Source organism: Nannobrachium achirus, assembly GCF_963921795.1.
Source record: "Nannobrachium achirus genome assembly, chromosome: 9".
Taxonomy (NCBI): domain Eukaryota; kingdom Metazoa; phylum Chordata; class Actinopteri; order Myctophiformes; family Myctophidae; genus Nannobrachium; species Nannobrachium achirus.
The window spans coordinates 51,975,117-51,998,192 of NC_137818.1; the positions used below are offsets into that span (position 1 = coordinate 51,975,117).

The 23,076-nt window shown below is 41.6% G+C and overlaps 1 protein-coding gene across 1 annotated transcript in view; it reads left to right on the forward strand.

Moving 5' to 3' along the window:
* Nucleotides 1–348: 348 nt before the first annotated feature.
* The window catches only part of LOC308291670 (copine-9-like), a gene marked incomplete at both ends in the record, with an annotated part of 206,115 nt that continues 183,387 nt past the window's right edge, over nt 349–23,076 (forward strand). The window contains 2 exons of the mRNA XM_080733750.1: nt 349–425; nt 8,050–8,090. Coding sequence (XP_080589876.1) covers nt 349–425; nt 8,050–8,090 — 118 coding nt within the window. The remainder of the gene's footprint in view (nt 426–8,049; nt 8,091–23,076) is intronic.

Sequence of the window (23,076 nt, forward strand, 5' to 3'; positions counted from 1 at the left end):
TGCAGATAGAGAGAGAGAGAGAGAGAGAGAGAGAGAGAGAGAGAGAGAGAGAATGAGAGAGAGAAAGAGAGAGTGAGAGAGAGAGGAGGTGTGCCGTCTTGGCACCGGACAAACGCGGTCCGCGCTGCTGTGAATGAAGAACCAACTTTCAATAATCCTCCGAACAACTTTCTCCTCTCACCTCTCTATCTCTCTCTCTCTTTGGAGCTAAACAGTATCAGAAGAACAGAATGGATGTACTGCTGCTACCGTCACAGTCCTGCCGTATGTGACCAAGATCAAACAAAAAGAAGAACAAACAGAAGAAGCCAATAAACAGTTGTCTGAAACATGTCACGCATGGAGACGATGGCGTCTATAGGGGAGTTCGACCCTCTCAACACCAGAGTACCTGCAACTAAAATAGAAGTTACCGTCTCGTGCAGGTAAGAAGAGTACTACTCTGCTCTGGTCCATAGCGTTTAGAAGGAGTTCTCCTTAACGCTGTCGCTGTCCCTTGCGCCCCAGGAAAGGCTGCTCGCCCTCTCGTCTGTAGACAAAATAAAAAATACAGTTTTGCGACTCACCAGAACAAAGACGGCTTTAGGAAGGTGAATGCCTACGTTCCTGGGTGGCAACACTCTGAGCCTCCCATCTCACGTCTAAAATACACTTTTTTGCGAGAAAAGAAAACATTTCACCGGAAGGCAAAGTCTGGTCAATGGAATTGTCTATTGACAGAATCTGTAGTGGGCGCTGTGGAGTAGCTAAAACCTCCGGTGTAATATTTCCTTTTTTTGGCCAAAAAGTGTATTTTAGACGTGAGGTGGGGGGCTCCGAGTGTTGCCACTAAGGAAGGTAGGCTTTCAACATTAGAGCCGTCTTTGTTTTGGTGAGTGGCGAAAGTGTATTCTTTTTTTTTTTTACTACATACGAAAGGTTGAGCCTGCGGGCTACCGCGGCTTTGAGCGCAAGGGCTCATGGGTGACATAGCGTTAAGGAGAACCCCTTCTAACGCTTAACTAGTTACAAACTCCGTTTTTCTTCCACCTATGAAGGCTAATAGTTAAGGCTTAATTGAGGGCAACGTTTAATTAAAATAACAATAATAATAATAGCCTACTAATAATAATAACACTTTAAATGATAAGGGTAATAATGAGAACTATATGGCAAAAACTGCAACAGTATATTTCTTAAATATAGCCTAATATCTTGTCTTGAATCCATACAGTGTTTGTGTCCAGCACGCACGAACGCGCGCGCGCGCACACGCAATGACAGCGCACCTACGCCCACACACGCACGCACACGCGACGCAGTCACGCACAGAGACACACCCGCACTAATAGCAGAGCTCTAATATCTTAAATTGGTTTCTCTCCTGTATGACCTTGGTGTGTGCCTCTAATGGTTAATCCCATCAGCACCAATATAGGCCTATACACTGGTATGCATAATGCATCTACAATCCTTTCCTCTTCAACTTTCAGTGATGGAAAAAGTAGGCTACTCACATGTTTTACTTTGTATTAAAGTAAAACTAAAAGTATCAATACTGCAATGTAGAAATACTCTCATGTCCGGAATTCAAAATGTACTTGAGTAAAAGTATAAAAGTATTGGTATCAAAATGTAGGCTACTTAAAGTAGGCTACCAAAAGTAAAAGTAGGCCTACTCATTGTGCAGAATGTCCCATTTCAAGTATTCAAATGCATACAAATCTTTTGAAAATATCAGATCTACAAGTTCATGCGACACTATAGACGGGTTTCTTGTTTACAAACATTGAGATTAAATGCACAGCTGACTGTATCATGTAATCAATTCCGTCCAATCCCCAAACCTGTTGTTTTGGGGAGCGCTGGTTTCATTGGCTAATTTTGGTACGGACCCTGCGCACGCATCTAGTTTTATCAGTGTAACGTGGACCAGAAACCCGTCCAGAGATTAGATTAGATTAGCTATGTTCAAATGGCCGAAGTGTATATAGGGTTGAAGCGGTTCAGGTATGTTAATAATTGTAAAAAAAGTAACATTTTCAAATAAATGTAGAAGAGTAAAAGTACAATATTTGGATCCGATATGTACTAATGTAAGTAAAATTATTGGAAATTGAAAATACTCAAGTAAAGTACAAATACCTCAGAATTGTACTCAAGTACAGTACTTGAGTAAATGTACTTAGTTGCTTTACACTATTGGCATCTACAATCCTTGCAACTTTCATCATCGTCTTCAATGTTTTTCATCCCAAGGACCCCCTAGCTGAGAGAGAGATGAAGCAGGGACCCCCCACCACATATTGTATAAAATTGTGTTGTAAATTAAACTTTCATAGATTTCATAGGGTCGCAAGTTACTATGAAAACCTCCACCGGCTGTCTGTCCATCCGTCAGTCCATATGTCCGTCACGTCACGTCACGTCACGCCACGTCACGTCACACTTTTGGCCCTACTCTTATCTCCGGCACTGTTGCCCCTATCCATGCCAAACTTTGCATGGGGAAATCTCGCTCTTTCGAACGACCGTCATTTCGACAAAGGAGCGTCGCGAGGGTTAGCTAACAGCAAAGCGCTCCCACTTTGCACACACACTCCTTGGCTGGCAAACCACAACCGCCGCCACTGATTTCTCACATGCCCTTCTTCTAGCGCCACCATGAGGTTGCTTTTTGCAGTGTATACATGTGACCTGGCGGTCGCTTATCTCCCGATTAGGGAGTCTTACTGGTCAGTATACCATTTAAACCATCAATAAACGTAACTGATCGTTGTCTTTGAACTTGGTCTGCTCTTTTTTCCACCAGACCTTTTTGCCGAAAATAGCCGATCTACAAGCTCACAGAGCCTCGCAACGTTCCCCTCAGAATAGGAATGCTAGGGTTCAAGTGGCTAATGTACCAAAAATATAAATCCTAACTATAGGTGTCACACCCTGATTCCAGTCAGTCTGGATTCACGCCAGGTGTGACTGCTTAAATCAGCCATAACCCACCCCCGGTCCATTTCACAACCTGGAACCATATTATTCGGTTGCACTTTAATGTTGCAGCTGGTAAAAATGGGGATGATTTATTTGCTACTCAGTAGCTTAACCTATAACAGTACTCTTATCATTTATCACTTAATGTTTTCTATTAATAATCTACATCTGCAAAGTCAAATAAATGTAGTGGAATAAAACGTACCATATTTGCCTATGAAATGTAGTGGAGTGTAACAAATTCGAAATACTCCAGGGGTCTTTGACATTTTCAGGCCAAGGACCCCTTAGTTGAGAGAGAGACAAGCTCTCAACGCCTCGTGCGAGTTCTTGTAGATCGGCTATTTTTGGCTAAAGTTCTCCTCAGAGTATAGGGATGCGATGGTTCAGGTTGTTCATTTAAAATAATGATCCTATCACACAAGGATTTGGCGGCCCCCCTGTAGTAACTCTGAGGACCCCCTGGGGGTCCCGGACCCCCTGTTGAAGACCCCAGTTGTACTCAATTACAGTACTTGAGTAAATACTTTGTCACTTTCCACCATGGTTGCATGACAGTCTGAAACGATCTTCCGCTTGCTTGCTGGCTGGCTGGCTGACTGATTCTTGGCCCATCCTTTTTTCGCTGTACCTTCTTCCCTGGGACTCGCCAATCTAATGCCCCCCCCCCCCCCCCCCCCCCCCCCAGCTCCCTAAACATACTGCTGGACATAAAAGCATGGATGGCCCTATAAACTTTCAGAGGTCAAGGTGTTCAGACTGTGACACCTGTTGTCTGGACCTGGGCTCCCTGCAGACATTTTAAAAGCGACCTCCACCAACCTCGGTATTCTAATTGGACAGTGATTTTAAGCTTGGCAAACAGATTAACTCCGTTGTTAAATCTAGCTTCTATCAGCTGAGACTTTCAGACAAAGTCAAGTCTGCTGTAAAGCTTTTTGATTTTGAACTTCTGATCCATGCCTTTATCTCAACCCGACTCAATTACTGTAATGCACTTTATGTTGCCGTTAGCCAAGCCTGCCTGTCACGCCTTAGAGTTAATCCAAAATGCTGCCGCTCCCCTCTTAACAAGGGGCACGAAAGTATTACCCCCCCCAATTCTTGTCTCCCTCCGCTGGCTCCCTGTTCGTTACAGGATTCAGTTTAAGATTTTAATGTTTGTTTTTAAGTCTTTAAATGGGCTGGCACCAATGCACATATCAGAGCTTCTACCTATTATAATAGTACTAGTAAGACGCCTCAGGGCGACAAGCGACCTCGCCCTCGACCATGTACTGTATATGGAGATATGCTGTGAGAGCCCAAACATGCTTACCCAGTTATTCGTTATGTGAAAGTCCTATGACGTCTATGACATCTGACATCATACATACTGTACAATCCCTTGTATGCCCATACATGGAGATGTCTGTAGAACCAGCCACACAGTTTCGGGCTGTCTTGGCCATCTGTCTTGGCCATATATGGATTCTGTTAATGTGGTATGTGGCCGATGTGGCCTCCATATATGGGCATTCCCATATGATGTCAGAGCGACAAACCCATTCTGTTAGAGTGGTTTGGATTAAAAGCGTTAGAGTGACGTCAGAGCATGATGTCAGGGCGGCAAACCCATAGACCTTACAAAAGTGTACACGTCCGCGGACGGACAAACGTATACAGACAAGCTGTGACGGTTCTAATAGTAAACTGTGACCTATGGTCGCAATAAAGTGGATTGGATTGGACTGACTGGCTGGCTGGCTAGCTGACTGACTAGTTGGGTAACAACCACAACAGTGCATGTATCACTGTATATCCCTCATGGACTTAACTTGCTTACTGTGTGTCTGGTTGTTTATTGACCATGAATGTCTTGGCTATATCTCTGTCCCACTTTCTTCAGAATAAATAAATAAAAATAAAACCCCAAAGCCCCAGTGAAACTGCTGGTGGTTGCAATTGTTAATCCTACCATTGAATAATAGATGTGGTGATGATGACTGTTGCACACAAGCTCTCCTGGGGAAATAACAGAATTTGGCAAACATATAAAGGAAATAGAGAAACAAAACCATGTGTGAAAAGGGGGCTGAGGTAGACACTGATGCGTTCGTATTAAATATAGATAAATGTTAATTTAAAGGAGCTATAGTCAACTTTTTCATTGTAGGGCCGACACTTTGTTTACATCCTAGTCTATAGACTAGAATGTAAACAGTGTCGGTCTGACAATGGCCAAAATTATTATTTTATCATTATTTTACACTTTTTGTGGTAATTTTTGAATAGAAACACATATATGAGGCTTATTTTTTTATAAAATATTTTCGAAACATTATTTTTATTTTAGCATCCGTTTTTCAAGAAAAAGTTGACTATAGCTCCTTTAACTCTGCAAATGAGGTTAGGTAAGGCTAAAGTAGTAGTATTAATAATAGCCTAATGTGGCTTTCAAACTTTTGTTTTAATTGTTTTCCATTTAAGGCCTTTTTCCTGTTACTAACCTGCATGCTTGCCTATGTCATTTTATCCAGTGTGTCTTGCAGGACTTATAGGACTTAAAGGACAACTTTGATTCATATTTTAGATTGTAATTAGAGAAAAGAGTGTTAAAATGTTTTCATTTACTGCTTTCTAACGTTTTAGTGATTTTAATGATTTTGATTTCAGTGGGTGCATGGGAGCATGCGTACACGTGGCTAAATATATATTCTTATCCACGAGTTTCCAACGCCCCATAGTGCATTGCGCAAACGTCTGCATCGAGGTTCCGCCGCCGATTTACAAGCTCACAACGGGTTGCATCTGCGACGCGACGTGAGCTTGTATGTCTGCTGTTAAACCCGGAAGTGTGGTCCTGATAGTCTCCAGTAAACCCCCGGGGAAACTTGTGGATACACAATAAGCCCATTCCCAAGATGAACTGCAATCTTTCATGTGCACTTGGCCAGATATGACTTATGGGGGCTAGTAGGGTTACTATAAATAGTAATAAAGAAATTGCTTATTGTGTCTAAAAAGAAATATTTAGCCATTTGTACGTATATGCCCCCACCCACTGAAATCAAAATCGAAAAAATCAATAAAACAATAGAGAGAAGTAAATGAAAACATTTTAACACTCATCTTTTCTTTTTCTCTATTAGAATCTAAAATATGAACCCCTGTCCTTTAAAGAAGACTTGGGTTACAAAGTCAGTACTGTAGCCTATAAGATAAAGTCAGAATTATATATCTTGACCTACAGTTACACTATATTCAACTATGTTAGAGAGAATGCATCAGACCAGGTAACATTTTCCCAATCTTCTGTTGTCCAATTTTGGTGAGCCTGTGCGAATCTCCTTGGACCTCTGGCATCAACGAGGCATATTTTCGGCCACAGAACTGCCACTCACTGGATATTTTCTCCTTTTCGCACCATTCTCTATAAACCCTAGAGATGGTTGTGCAATGTGTGTGGAAAATCCCAGAAAAGCATCAGGTTCTGAAATGCTCAGGCCCAGGGCCTGTTTGGCACCAACAACCATGACTTACTTGACTTATGCCTCTAGGCTCCTAGATGGAGCAATCACACCACACCATCGGACTCTGTTTTGGGCTGTTATCTTCAGCTGGGCCCAAACAACTTAGAACCGTGCACACTCAAAGTCATTTATATTGCCTTTCTTTCCCACTCTGATGCTTGGTTTGAACTGCATCTTGACCCTTGCCATAGAGCTAAGTGCATTGCAAATGCAGTTGTCTGGAGGAGTGATATAGTAGTGAATTCCTGACCCTACTCCTGTTACCCCTAGTGAGGGAAAGTTAGCCGAGTGCTACATCAATCTGGGAACTAAATCTAAATCAATAGCTTTCTTCAAAAATGTGTCAAAAAAACACTCAAACACAGGGTTTAAAACATAGGGACTAACAGGACATAGGTGAACTTGAATGACATGATTGGCTAAGCCTTAGCCAATTAGGAGTCATTTTAACTGAAAACTAATGGTTGGAATGGATTCAGCAGCCCGAAAATACCATAATTACACACCTCATACGTTCATATTGGCAATTTTTTATTTTTCCCCCTTTAATCCCTGGCCCTCGGGATACCCCCAACTTTGCTTGGCTCCCACAAAGTATGTCAAGGCAGTTGGGTTTGACAAAGTTCAGAGGTGATAGTAGACACCTTTATGAACACATTTGTAAAGAAAGCTATTAATTTAGATTTAGTTCCCAGATTGATCCCAGATTGATGTAGCACTTGGCTAACTTTCCCTCACTATGGGTCATGAAAGTTTATTTACTCTTTTGAAAATGAACAGGGTCATCTTAACATCGCGTCATATAAGAATTCATACATCATTCTTTTATCAGGAACATCCGACCCGTTATCCATTATCTTTCTTTCTACCTCCTCTTAACTTTCCTAAAAATTACAAATGATGGGGCTCGGGAGCTTGTACAAAATTAACTTTTTAAAACCTGTGAGGTGACATTACAAATGAAGTTGGCGTTAAGGACCCTTCTTTTCGTCTTCTATTTTATGAGCTTAAAGGAATTGTGTTCACCTTAACATGACTCACGTCGCAGGCACTTGACATTTTATCAGGACGCAGTTCAATATTGCAGTGACTCACCCTCATCTTAGGGGAATGTGTGCCAGAGAATGAAAGCAGAAATGTGAAATGAAATATTATTTGCGAAACTGAAAAGGCACATCATCTAAACATGTGTTTTTATAGCATTGCTCCTTGTAGGTGGTCTGTGTGTCTGTGTGTGTGTGTGTCTGTGTGTGTGCATGTGCGTGCCAGTAGCCCAGGAAGTAAAAACCCTGAATATTCTTTTCACATAAACTGTGTTTTATACCTTTTAAATTAACGGTTTATAACTTATCTTTTATTGTTTTTTACTGGAAGTCTCTGTATCTCTATCTCTCTCTCTCACGCGCGCACGCACACACACACACACACACACACACACACACACACACACACACACACACACACACACACACACACAATATGTCACTGTGTCAGTATGTGGTCAGTCAACATGACCCACGCACCCCCATTAGACTTTCCTCATACCTGTTTTTCCTTTTTCTTTCTCTAGGAACCTGCTGGATGTGGACACATTCTCAAAGTCTGACCCTGGTATGTAAATAATGAACGTCGTATTGCCTTTTGAGTGTGAGTCTAATAACAGATGGTCTAATAGGCTCTGTGCATATTAACTGCAGTCCTGGGTTTTCAGAAGGTGGCAATGTGGCATACCTCTTCCCTGTTGCAGTTAATCTTCCCATATAGCTTCATTTGATTGGCAGGTTTGGTTGGCTCGTTTGATTGATTGCTGCAGATTGCTGCCAATCAAATGAAGCTATATGGGAACATGAACCGGAACAAGAAGCAGGGTCTGTTGTGCCCACTCTCTTCCAATGCCAGCGCAAGGTGGACCGTTTGTCCCTGAGAGGAAAATAGCTGTAGACAGACAGACAGACAGACAGACAGACAGACAGACAGACAGACAGACAGACAGACAGACAGACAGACAGACAGACAGACAGACAGATAGACAGACAGGCAATTATGAAGGAGGGATAGAACATGGGAACATACCACCTTGGTTTTGTGATTGATTGATTATTTTATTAGACAAAAATGGAGAAAATTATAGTCAATACAATTGAAATGTAGTACTACTGTACTGTTAAACACCCTGCCTAAAAGGAACATCCCACATAAGACCTTTTACGGGGTTTTTGGAGCTGTGTGGAACACAAGCTCCCCTATACGTGGCCGTGTGTGTAGGTATGTGGGTGGGTATGTGGGTATGTGGGTGGGTGGGTGGGTCTGTATGTAGCCTGTATGTAGTAACCCTGGGTGACCAGAGAGGTGCTGTTGAGTCTAGCCTGCCCTGAGCATCAACTGCAATACACACACACACACACACACACACACACACACACACACACACACACACACACACACACACACACACACACACACACACACACAGCTCCACTTCGAACAGAGGTTCGATTTTTTTTTTTACGTTGGAAGCCCTCTGTATTTAATTCATGGACATAATAAATAGCAAGTAAAAAAAACATTAAATAATATCGCAAATATAAAAACACTATATGTACAAGATAGAGGAAACAAGGGGGTGGGGCTAAGGTAAGGGGGAGGGGTGCTCACTTCTCGCCTGTCTATGGGAGAAGTGATAACTACCTCCTCCTCTGACCTCTAGTCTCTCTCCGTCTGTCTTTCTCTGTGTCTCTCTCTCTCTCTCTGTCTCTCTCTTTCTCTCTCTCTCTCTCTCACACACACACACACACACACACACGCACACACACACACACACACACACACACACACACACACACACACACACACACACACACACAAACCAACCAGCAGTGCCTTCCAAATCTGCTCGATTAGTTTGTTATCACTAAACTATTCGATATAAGTTTAGAATTCACACAATGTCACGGTGCATGGATAATTAAAATACAGCGTATGCATGCAAATATCAGAAGTCGAGCCTGCCAACCTCGTTACACCGATCAAATACAAAGCCTCGGGCTGAGCCTTGGGATGAGAGCCCCAAATCCCCCCAAAAAGGAAAATATTTGTTTGCAAAAATGTATCCGCATTAGTGTGGACAGCACCAGAGTCAGACACGGTACGGTGATGAGAGAGTAGCGGTTGCTTTCGTCAGCAATATAGCGATGGCAATAAATGGCTCTCTCTCGCAAGGTCCCCGATTCTCTCTGCCTCTGACAATTCTCAGAGCCGTGCTGGCGCTCAAGGGCAAGACGACTTAAGTGGGTCCCCTCATGGGAGGTGTTTACACTCAGCGCCGTTACCCGCTGCCTCCTCTGTCTGATGTCTGCCACTGTAGCAGCAAGGGGAGAGACAGTGTCTGGCATCGGCTGTTATTCATCTACTTATGTGTTTGCTTGTTTGTTAGTTTCTTGTTTGTTTGATCGATTGTTCGTTTCTCTTCACCCAATGATCCGATGATCCCGCAGGCTGGGTTTGATCCCTTAAGCGAGATGGATGCAGTTTGACACCCCTGGTCTAAGTGTGCGTATTGGTTGTTAGGGCTGTCACAATTATTACATAATCGTCTAATCGCAATTATTTGAGGTAATCGTGATTATTTTGCATAAGGCCTAACAAAATAATATGTTGGTTTCCGGTTGGCGACCGACCCTATTAAATACGTGCGACCCAGATGATTTTATTGGCATTTGGAGTGAAAATAAAAAAATTAAGTCAAAATCCGACCGAGTCGATCAAAAACGTCTTACAAAAAATATATTTGGTGCGACCACATTCGCGAAGTTTAATCAAAGTTTTCTTTCGTCTAAAATATCATGTGCGCAAATGTTTTGTTTTACTATTCAGCGTCATCGCGAGGAGACGCGTTGGTCAGGGACCGCGTTGGTCAGGGACCGCGTTGGTCAGGGACGTGCAGAGAATGTTAAGAGAGGCAGGGGCTGACATTTCTAAAAGGGCCCTTTGGTGGACAATTCTCTCTTAAAAGGGCAGGGGCTCAAGCCCCGTTTGATGTGTGTGTGCACGTGCCTGGCGACTGGCGTTGGTAAAAGCAAGAGCAGCAGCATCGCATCGTCTATGCGAAGCGTCACAGCAGCTGTGATGGAAGTTGGAAGTGGAACAATTCACGACGCGAAACGAGCAATTATAATCACACCAATGGATTATGTTTTCGTTTTAACCAAATTAGGTAGTCTACAAGAGTAGTGTGACGGAGGGAGTTTTACCGTTACCGTGGCTGCGTGAGGGGAGACTCGGTGAGAGAAGAAATCCATGCTTTACATAGTGTTTTCGGTGGAGAAGTCTCGTAAACAGTCTGCCTTCCCGTCACTACCAAATGAGTCGCCCGTTTCAGCTTGACTCGTTATCATTCTGAATCAATTAAAGTTACATTGTGTGATAAAACGTGAGCTAGTTTAACTCGGAGGCAAAGCAGTGAAAGCACTGTGTGTGTTCTGCGAGGCGGAGGACGGTCAGTGTGAAGGGAAAGTTAAGCTGGAGGTTTATTCTTCGCTGTATGACGGTGTCGCTAAACATGCACCCTTAATCTACAAGCCCACAACGTATTGGATCAGCGACGCATTGTGGACTTGTAGATCAGCCCACTTTTGCGGCGGCGAATGGAGACTTCTGCCTCGCGAGACCAGCCACATTTTAACGTTACATGCGCCCAGAATCTTGCGAGAAGTGCGGCAGATTTGTTTTAATTAAATATAAATTAATTCGAAGCTCAATTTTTACTTTCGAATGTTCTTATTTTATTTTTGGTATGTGAGTGATACAGCACTTTACTTTGGTACTTTACTTAGAGTTGAATTAAAACTCAAAAGTATTCAACCAGTGTGTGGACATTCTATTCAAAGTTTTCAATTGTTTATTGTTTGTTGTTTTCAGACACTATTTTGTAAGTGCAGTGTACATGAACCATTTAATGATTTAGAAATTGGTAACTCAGGAAAACAGAATATATTAAAAAAGAAGCATATCGATCATTGCCATAGGAAAAAAAAAAAAAAAAAAAAAGAAACTACCTACCCATCCTTCCCATGAGGAAATAAAATAAAATTCCTTGCTACCCATCATGCCCACAAAAAAATAAAAATAAAAAATAAAATAAAATAAATTCCCTACCTAATCAGCCCAAAAATTACAGCCAACCGGAAACCAAAGTTTTATTTTGTTAGGCCTAATCGTCATAATCGTTTCCATGTTGAGAAATGTTAATATAGTTTCAAACACTTTAAAAAAGTAGTGGAAATAGCAGATCTCCAAGCTCACAACGCGTCTGTTGTGAGCTTGGAGATCGGCTATTGCCACTATTAGTAGGGTCTCAAACCAAGGTTCTGTGACCATCCTCTGGCAAGGATGTTTTGATGATTGATTTGACCTCTATGGACCCTTTATAAAAGATTTAGCTCCCAGGTCCCTCGCAAAAATTCCAGGCTTTTTTGCTAGAAGCCGCTAGAGTTGGTGTCCCATTAACTTTACATTACAGGGAAAAAAAGCAAAACATGTACAGGTATCTGCTTTTAGTAACATATGAGGGGTCAAACTAGGGGTTTTTCATGATTCTAAATCCATTGTAAACATCTGTTTTGCATAAAAAACATTCATTGGGCTAAAACAGCCCCCACGAAGGTGTGAAAAGTGATGACTCATCACTTTTCATCACTAAACCATAGTCTTGTGGGGCCGTTTTTTAGCCCAAGGAATGTTTTTGTGCAAAACAGATGCTTGCAATGGATTCAGAATCATGAAAAACCCCTAGTTTGACACCTCATATGTTACTTAAAGCAGATTAATTTTTTGCTTTTTTCCCTGTAATGTAAAGTTAATGGGACACCAACTCTAGCGGCTTCTAGCAAAAAAGCCTGGGATTTTTGCGAGGGACCTGGGAGCTAAATCTTTTATAAAGGGTCCATAGAGGTCAAATCAATCATCAAAACATCCTTGCCAGAGGATGGTCACAGAACCTTGGTTTGAGACCCTACTATATCAATGTTCTGTTTTAAAGGAGCTATAGTCAACTTTTTCTTGAAAAACGGATGCTAAAATAAAAATAATGTTTCGAAAATATTTTATAAAAAAATAAGCTTCATATATGTGTTTCAATTAAAAAATGACCACAAAAAGCGGAAAAATAAAGATAAAATAATCATTTTGGCCCTTTGTTTACATTTTTCGGACCCTGTAAATGTAAACAAAGGACCAAAATGATTATGTTATCATTATTTTTCCGCTTTTTGTGGTCATTTTTTTATTGAAACACATATATGAAGCTTATTTTTTTATAAAATATTTTCGAAACATTATTTTTATTTTAGCATCCGTTTTTCAAGAAAAAGTTGACTATAGCTCCTTTAAGTATAAAGTTGTCAAATATCATTTCTTTGTATATTTAGGTTATGTGTCATATCTTCAAATGCAACTTCAAAGCCTACAAGCCAAACAGAAATGGAATTGTCAACGACAAAAACACAACTACGTTGTTTATCACAATTATTTGAGCGACAATTAATCGTCATGTAAAATGTAATAATCGTGACAGCCCTACTGGTTGTGAAATTGACAGAGACGGAGAGGAACACAGAAAGAAAGCTAAAAGTGAAACCTGAGACTCGTACCTTGAAGAGACATGTCCTATATGAGGTGTACAGGGCATGGGCAGCCGTCACTTAACCCCTAGCCGTTCCCACAAGATCCCTTATTCTCCCTGCCTCACGGTCTTCAGAGCAGCGTTGGTTACCTCATGGGTGGTGTTGACGCACAGCAGGTGATTACCTGCTACCTTTAGATGTCTGGCGCACTGTAGCGGCAAGGAGAGAGACGGTGCCCTGTGCCTATCTTCATTGACTTACCTGGAGTCAGGTTGTGGGGCAACAGTTCCAATCCAGAATCCCAGACTTCCCCTTTTCCCGCGCCATACAGAGGCGTTGCAAGGCCAGCGTGGAGATATAATCCCCCCCCCCCCCCATTTGTTCCTTGCTCCACGCCAAGGCCTCTTACCAATAGGCAGACAGCCAGGAAGCATCCGTATTCCAGATGCCCGAAACACCTTAACTGGCTCCTTTCCATAGCTCTACTCTGAGTCTCTCCCGGGTGACTAAGCTGCTTACTTCCTGGCTGCTGAGAAAACGTATTCCGTCCATCCGTCCATCCATCCATCAATCCATCCTTCCTTCCTTCTTTCCTTCTTTCCTTCATTCCTTCTTTCCCTTTTCCTCAATAAATGATCCCAGCAGGCTGGATTTGACCCCTTTCGCGAGGCGGATACAGGTTGACACCCGTGGTCTAAAGCGTATGAATTCGTTGTGAAATTGCCGTGCCGTGCCGATGCTTTGGCAGAAATGGAGAGAAACTGACAGAGACGGAGCGGAACACAAAAAGAAAGAGAGAATGAAACCTGAGGCTATGAGGTGACTGTGAGGCGCACAGGCAGGGGCGTCACAAGGGGTAGGAAAGTGGGACTGAGTTACCATGGCCCAAGGTGGAGGGGCCCTAGTAACCTTAGCTATTGAAAAATAGCAGATATACAAGCTCACAGCGCAGCACCAAGTGCCGCGCTGCGAGCTTGTAGATCTGCTATTTTTGAAAAGTCGTGAAAATGTGCGCAAATCTTTGAATATACGTATTTTTTAAGTGAACATTTGTAACTCAAATTTTGCTTCTGGGGGGTCCCTGGAACTAAATATTTTGAGATGGGGGGTCCTTCACATGAAAAAGTTTGAGCATCACTGACATGAAAACATAGGTTTCTTGGCACACATTTTCACGATTTTTCAAAAATAGCAGATCTACAAGCTTGCAGCGCGGCACTCGGTGCCACACTCGATCGTAATCCCTGACATTTTAGTATCATGGGCTAGTGGCGACGCTACTGGTGTGATTTCAGCATTAAGCCAAGAAAAGCAAGGCATGTTTATTTTGTACAGCACAATTAAAAAACAACGACATTCAAAGTAGAAAAAAAGTGGTGCTCATTGGCACAAATGGGTGACAAAATGTATGCGAAAAAAATGATGAGACCAAGGCACTCTAGTGGAAAAATTAAAAAGCCTTTAATAGTCTGACTAATGCATAGCAAGAATTAAAAAAAACACACCTACACGTTACGGCAACAATGCCTGATGACAGGATGACAGGATATTCAAAGTTCTTTACACAGAGAGTGTGAAAAGCATTAAGACAAAGGGCAAAAGTGAGAGTTACTAAAACGGGAAAACAAGCTAGAGCAGAGGTCTTCAACAGGGGGTCCGGGACCCCTAGTTACTACAGGGGGTCCTCCAAATCTTCCAATCCTTTTTATATTAACAACTTGAACCCTAGCGTCCATATTCTGAGAACTGTTGCCAAAAATAGCAGATCTACAAGCTCACAACGCCTCGCAGCGAGGCGTTGTGAGCTTGTAGATCTGCAAAGAGCTTTGGTGTAGAGTGGGAAAAGAGCAGACTATAAGTACAGGGTGAAAGGTCAAGTTTATTAGGTAATGACGGCTATTAGGTAATGACGGTGGTTAAATATCTGAAAACACAAATTGACATGAATCCTAAAATACACTGATGATTGTGCTGTCAAACGATGAAACTATATGGAATCTATGAAAAGGTTGTGGGGGTCCCTGCTTCATCTCTCTCTCAACTAAGGGATCCTTGGCGTGAAAACATTGAAGACCCCTGAGCTAGAGTTACAGTGTCGTGCAGGAAGTGAATAAAAACCCTCAGCAAAAGGCAGCAGCAAACCAGTAGTAAATGTATTCTAGCTTTCCTTTGATTCAAAAGAACTGAGAGTTCTGGCAGACCTGAAGGGAGTTTGTTCCAGATACTGTATGAACCGCATACAAACTGAACGCTGCTTGTCCATGACCCAGTCTGGGACATGTCTGCTTTCTGTACGAATAATCAGAGCTAAACATGGACAAGCAACGCTCAGTTTGTCCCAGACGTGTTTTGGCTCTGAACCATTCAATGCATTATTAACCAACCGTATAGCAGTTTGAAATCAATTCTTTGACCGACGGAGACAATGTAAAGATCGCGGCGTGTTGTGAGCTTGTAGATCGGCTATTTTCAAATAGCCTAGGTCAGGGGTTCCCAAACTTTTTTGTCTCAGGGCACCCCATGAATATTTTTTTAATCCGTGGCACCTCTACATTATAATTTTCACTCCCAGCACCTTAAATGTATATCGTCGTTGTCGGGTGGAAACCTTGTATGTCCAAAACCTTTCTTTTTGTATTTATCATCTATAAAATGCACTAAACTAGTGAAAACAGCAGATCTACAAGCACACAACGCCTCGCATCGTGAGGCGTTGTGTGCTTGTAAATCGGCTGTTTTCACTAGTTTTTTGCGACAGAGGTTTCTGCCTGACAGTGACGATATCTTAGTGATTATGTTGCGAGGAAAACGTTGAGATAACAGCCATTTTGGTTAGAACTGACTGAAAATAACTTTGTACTTCAAGTTTAAAATGATACTGAATATTTCTTCAAGTGTCCAAATAAATTCCAAATATTATCAAATGATCTCGCGGCACCCCTGGACTGCCGTCGCGGCACCCCAGGGTGCCCCGTCACCCACTTTGAAAACCCCTGGCCTAGGTATAAAATAGGGCTAAAGTGGTAACATGTATGTTTTTAATATTACAATTTATATCTGTAAAGTAAGGTAATGGGATTTTCAAGTGTTCCCTTATCCAGAAAAAAAGGTTGAGAACCCCTTGGATTATCGCCTGTTCGATTTCTTATTGGGAGACCCGTAAAAACACACATGACTGCATCGACATCGTTTTTCCAAACGCTGCTGAGACACAAGTCCTTTAATCAATTAAAAAAATAGCAGGCCCTACAAGCTCACAGTCACAACACAGCGCGTCGTGATGTGCTGCGAGCATTTATTTGTTTTGTCTTTCATCGGGACCCCAGGGTGAAGGTGGTTAAGGTGATAGTAGGCTGACTTTGCAATTTCCTTAATGTGGCTGTTTAAATTCAGGTCTGAGTCCATGACTACAGCTAGATTTCTTTCAGCTTTAATTGATTTCACTGTTTTCTGTTCATAATATGATCAATGGATTTGATTCGCCTCAGGTTCTATTCCCCGTGGCTTTAGAAGAGATGTCTCTGGTTTGTGCTATCAGTCAATGTGATTAAACCTTGTTAGCGTGCGTGCATCTGTGGTGTGTTATGTGTGAGTATGTGGACATTTTTGGGAACACATCATAGCTTTGGCGAAGGAATGAACACAGATAATAAAATTACACCAGTGCTGTCGCTGTCCTGATCTCATTTATTGATACCACTCACTTTGTCCTTGGAGGGGTCGTATCGCGTCACCGCGTTCGCTGTTGGGAAAATTTAATTTCACCGTTACTCCACTCACAAATGACCAGTTGCATCTTGAGTCCGTGTGTGTGTGTGTGTGTGTGTGTGTGTGTGTGTGTGTGTGTGTGTGTGTGTGTGTGTGTGTGTGTGTGTGTGTGTGTGTGTGTGTGTGTGTGTGTGTGTGTGTGTGTGTGTGTGTGTGTGTGTGTGTGTGTGTGTGTGTGTGCGCGCGCGCGTACCAGCGTCCGTTTGTGTGTTTGTATTCTTGCGTCTTGCGTTTGATAGATGAGAGAAGTGGAGAGGGTGACAGGCTATGAATTATATTTACATTCTGTATATTACCGGTAATTCTCTATTCAACTCATTCTATTATACAGCACAGACAGCTGTCATAGTAGCCGTTCTGGAGGAAATTTGTTTGTGTTCAGAGACATTGATTGAACTGCCAATCGATCTGTAAGTGAATCCTGCCATATAATGGATCTCTGAATCATTGGTTACAATGAAAACTTTCTTTTTAAACAAAAACTAATTTTACGTGCTCTTCAGTAGCAGTGTATTATGAGAGAGAGATTATCAAGTGGTTTGCAAGATTTGCTCCGGATTCTCTCTCTCTCTCTCTCACACACACACACACGCACGCACGCACGCGCGCGCGCACGCGCGCACACACACACACACACACACACACACACACACACACACACACACACACACACACACACACACACACACACACACACACACACACACACACACACACACACACACAATCTGTGTGCTTCTCCAACTCTCCAAATCCTATCTAATTGATAGGATGCCCACGCGGAAAGAAAATATATGTACATATATTTTTTTATATATGCCACATATATGTATAAACATATATGCACATAACCCAAAATTGGCGCCTATATGTACATACATGTGCATATATATACATATATGTTCATATATGTCCAGCACATATATGGCCATATATATCACATATATTCCACACATATATGTACATGTAAGCAGCCCATATATGGGCATATATGCCGCTCATATACATGCGTGTATGTCACACATATATGTGACGCTACATGCACATATATGTGTGGCATACATGTACATATATGTGTTAAATGATACACATACCATACTCTCTATATATACCTACAGGAATACAAAATGAAACACACAATCTTGAAGTCATTATTAGCATTTATTCACATACAAGCAGAACTCAACTGACACTGATACTGTATGTTCCATTTGAAAACTGAACTGACGACATATCGACTGCTGTAGCCTGGCACATTAATGGCCACACATTGTGTGTGTGTGTGTGTGTGTGTGTGTGTGTGGCATTTTGTGTGGGCAGTAATTAACATACAGGCACATACTTACAGAGAATGCAAAATGTCCATTGGTCAGTGCAAAAAAGCAGAAGTGACATGGGCTGGACTCTCAGCAAAGCCGCGGAACAGTCATTATTCCAGTTAAGTTACAGTTGTCCAAACGACCGCAGTGTCTCTCATTGTATAACATTCACAAAGGACTTTCCCAGTCTCTCACATCTCAGTCCTGGGTAGATGAATCTATCGGATCCTCTGTCTATCCAAGGAAGGTGGAGGGGGTGGGAGGATTTCTTCAAGTTTGTATCCAGCTTTCTAGCCATTTGCACCCTGGTCAATCCTCCACCCCTACAAGGAGAACCCAACAACGGAGCTCGCCTTCCTCACCAGTCTGTTGAGTTGAAGGTGTCACTCGCTCAGTTCCTCCCCAGCACGTTATTCCACATTAATAAAATAAAAAAACTGCCATAACAGTTTGGTGGCTAAACGATCCCAGTCTTCTCAGGAAGAACAGCCTGCTCTTCCCCTTGCGGTGAATCACCTCAGCGTTGTCCAACCAGTCTTGATGTTTCCACCGATACTGCCTTCCATCCAGCTTCGGTGCTGTACCTTAAGATTGGAGACAGAGAAGATTAAATTAGCTATAATGGCACATTAAACATGTTTTCCCCTCGCCCATATAGAACCTCTGCTGCATACTGTTATGCACCGCGGGATGGAAAATCATACTCTGGGAGCATGGAACTACCTTTACTTTTTGGATAGAACCTCTACCTCGGCGTGGAGGCATTCTACTGCAGCCCAGGGATATCCACATAGGACCTCATCTCGAGGAGCACAACGGTATGCAGCGGAGGGTGAGGTTCTATATGGGGCTAGTTTTCCCCATGTTCGGTCCTTTGCTCAGTCAGTGGGGGATGTTACAATATTACATTAAAAAGTATTTGACTAGACTGGGAGACTCACCACTGCAACATCAAGTTGAAGCTGGGCTGCATTTCTTAACTAACTACTGCACAATGTATCAGACACATATTTTCCACATAACCAATGCAATGGTGACATCATACTGTATATCTGAATATACTTCACAAAACCCACAAGTCAAGTGTAAGATAAACTTACTTTGAATCTTTTCCACTTGGGTGGGGTCCAGCATATGTTTGCCCTCGAGCTCTGGAACAACACCATGCCTCCCTGTGACAACTGCATCCTTCCAGTTCTTCAGTTGTGAAGAATTTGTCAAACAGCTGGTGAGACAGGCGACTGCAGTCCTTAGCACTGTGGTGAATGGCTGCCTGTTCCAACGAGAACACAGAGTCCACAGCCAGTGAACAGAGATTCCATGATTAACACATTTCACAAAGTTTCTGCTCTTCAAGTGGACCATGGAAACAGACCATTGTGAGATCTAATTATAGGCCTGGTTTACACTGGCAGCCAAACCCAGCCTGAATCAGATCTGTGTCACATCCGGGTTGGAATCTGATTGGTTCCATGTGACCATTTAATCCAATCGGATTCCAATCTGAGGCTGGATTTGACTGCCAGTGTAAAGCAGGCCTAAAGGAAACTTCATGTTCTAGCTCTAACAGATCACAAAGCGTAGTATGGGATATAGTTAAGATAGTTAATCTTCTCACTGTAGTGTGAAATGTAAATTGAACATGTTCGTCTACCTCCCAATTTTTTACCTGGACTATAATCGTATCATCAAAAATGTAAAATCCATAATACATTTATACATACCTGGATATAGCTCTTGCACCTCAATGGCCAACACCTAAACTTTTCACATTGGATCTGCCATCTCCATGTCCCCAACCATCTCAACAAGTCCCTGTAGAGCTTGCAGGTGTTCAATGCCTGGAATGAAGAGGAAAAAATATTATGACAATCCCAACATATTCAAAGGTTGAGTAACAACAAATAAGTGTTAAATAGCGCTATATTCTGATAACAGTCATTGCTATGCCATTGCTATGGAATATTTCTTTTCTCAGTAGCAGGGATTGTCATGTTCAACGGCAACCTTCTCTCCCCATCTCTCCAGTAAACAGAAAATGTTAAGTTTCAAGTGAGACAAAGAAATGAGCTGACATAATTGACAACTGCAACACTATGCTTCATTTTTTGTGAATGGTGGGTGACCCAGCCAGGGTAGGGGATATTTATAACAACACACCCGGGGGTCTAGAGTAACTTAAAGAGATATTCCAATTTCAAAATGACTTTTTGTCATTTTAGCATCTAATCAGGCTTTTGGGAACACCCAGGACAGTTTTTGAATTTCTTCATTCAGTATTTAGATTTAGAAGCAGACACATCCCTTAGCAAAAAATAGTATACTTCAAGTACATTTTGTAAGTATACTTAAGTATAAGTATAAGCATAGCAAGTATACTAATAACAATGTACTTGTAGTACACTAGAAAGTATACTTGAAAGTATACTATTTAATACTTCTATGTACTAAATTGGAACAACTTTTAGTTTACTTGAGTATACTCATTACTATACTAGTTCTACACTTCTAGTACATTTGAAGTATATGTAGAGTAAACTACTAGTTTACTTGTTGTTATACTTTTGTATACTCATCTATATACTGCAAGTATACTCATCTATATACTGCTAGTTTACTAGTTATATACTTCTAACCCACTTATTTAGTTCATTTTAGTATACTTAAAGTATATCTTTAGTAAACTACTTTCTATACTCAAGTATGCCATGTATATACTTCCAAGTTTACTTAGCACTTTACTTATAGCACACTTGTAGTACATTTCGGTTTACTCCTAGTATACTATTAATATAGTCATCAGTTTACTACTTATATACTATGTTTATACTTGACATAAACATTTGGCTATACTTAAAGTACACTTGAAATTTTACTGAGTTTACACTACAATCAAGAAACACCAAGACAGTATTAAGCACATGGTACATTTACTGTATTGAACTTGAATACAAATATAAGGGTACACATTTCAAAAAACAAATATGTTGCATTATAGACAATTTCTAAAGGCATAAAATAATAAAAGTTAAGGAGAATTCCAGACCAAAACACATATGGCCTGAATCTGCCTGTCGGAAGAATGGAATACTGGACAACTATGAAACAAATCAAATGTATCAGGTAGTTTGGGACATTACTAAATTACATGGAGATTCAGGCCATATGTGTTTTGGTTTGGAATTGTCCTTCAAGTATGGCAATCAAATGTCAAAATCAGCACAAACTCAAAAACATGACACTTAACCCCAGCATTGGAATTGTGAGGAACTCTTTTGCTGACAATAATAGTCTGAGAACAGAGACAATTAGAAACCTGGCCAAAAAGTCGATGAAAAGACAGCAACTGACAATTAAGCAACACCAGGACAAATAGAAAAATATCCGAGTGGCTCTTGAAAACAAATTGGAAGCCAATTCTTACACATCCTTCTTTTCAGTCGCTTTCTTGGACAGAGTTGAAAGGTTGTTGCATTTCTTTCGTATCACAGAGCGTATGGCTTGAAGGGACTGGTCAGGGTATTTCTCCTGGACACGCCCTGTGAGAGAAACACATAGAAAACAAAAAACATAACTTTGTTTGCTGTCATCTACCATCCCCAAGTCAAACAAGCATGTAGATATCTTTCTGAGTTCTCAACATCCACTGGATGTTACATATCCGACTAAGTTGAGTCCTCCACTATTGTATGAAGTCTGTAAATGTTTTATTGCTTCATAGTATTTTGTATATATGTGTCTCTAAATTTCAATGAGTTGAATCCCAGGCCATCCATCAGGCATTTCTCTGAACACTGATGCAATTGGCAAAATTACTATAGTTAACAGTTAGCAGCTGAAAACATTTACAGTTTACCATAACATAAACCAGGGTTTCTCAAAGTCGATTCCAGGGACTCTCTGGGTTCCTTTAGGGAGGGTCTAAATTGACACTTAAAAGTCTGTAGCTCAGACGACGAACAAATGCACCCCGACACGTCCATTTGCACGCCGTCAGAGTTAAGGGAACCTTGGAATTGAAAAGTTTGAGAACCACTGACAAAACAATAGGTTCTGGTCAAGCCAGTTAGTTGGCTTGTCAGTTTAAGCAAAGCAATAACATGGTCAGTACACCAATTACATAGTTTTGTCTCTGGGCAAGTACCATGATGGTTGTGTCAACTCTGGACTTGACCAACACCAGTAGATGACATTGCACACCCAATCATCACTGCCAATGGAAACATCACACTGAAGTATTTTTTTTTAAGATGACTTTGGTAAGAGGCGGGGTGCTCACCATTATGGCTTGTCCACATTGAATGTGACATTGATTTAACTCAATAAGTATCACCTCCAAAGTTAATCACAATGAATGCAGTAATAAAAAGCACAATATGTAGGATTTGATTTGAAAATCAGTTTTGTCTTCATAGACAGTGACACTCACCAATTAAAGCCTCAAGCTTGGCATTGTCCAGGGGTGGCTTGGACTCCAAGTCCTTGTGTGCCCCTGACTGCTTCCCTGTCAGACAAGAGTTGGCCAGCGTTTCCCTGCCAAAAACCAGGACAGCAAGCTCCCCCGTGTACACTGACCAATTTGAAGTCCTCAGAGACTTCAGTTTGCGTTTTTGGACTGTGATATCAGACCCAGGCATAAGAGGCACCTTAAAAAAAATAAAAAAAGAGAGGGGCAGGGTTACTCAACAAATAATCACATTAGATTCATCTGTGCAATGGCTATTCATAGACTAACTTAACACTCAATTATCATTACCCAACCACTGGAGAAATCTGAGGCATCATCCTATTTCCCAAACAAACTATTAAGGAGATTGCAAATACTTTCTGTCCAGGTAATGGGTAAAACCAGAGTTTATACAAGTCACAGATCTACTGGTAAATTGTGTT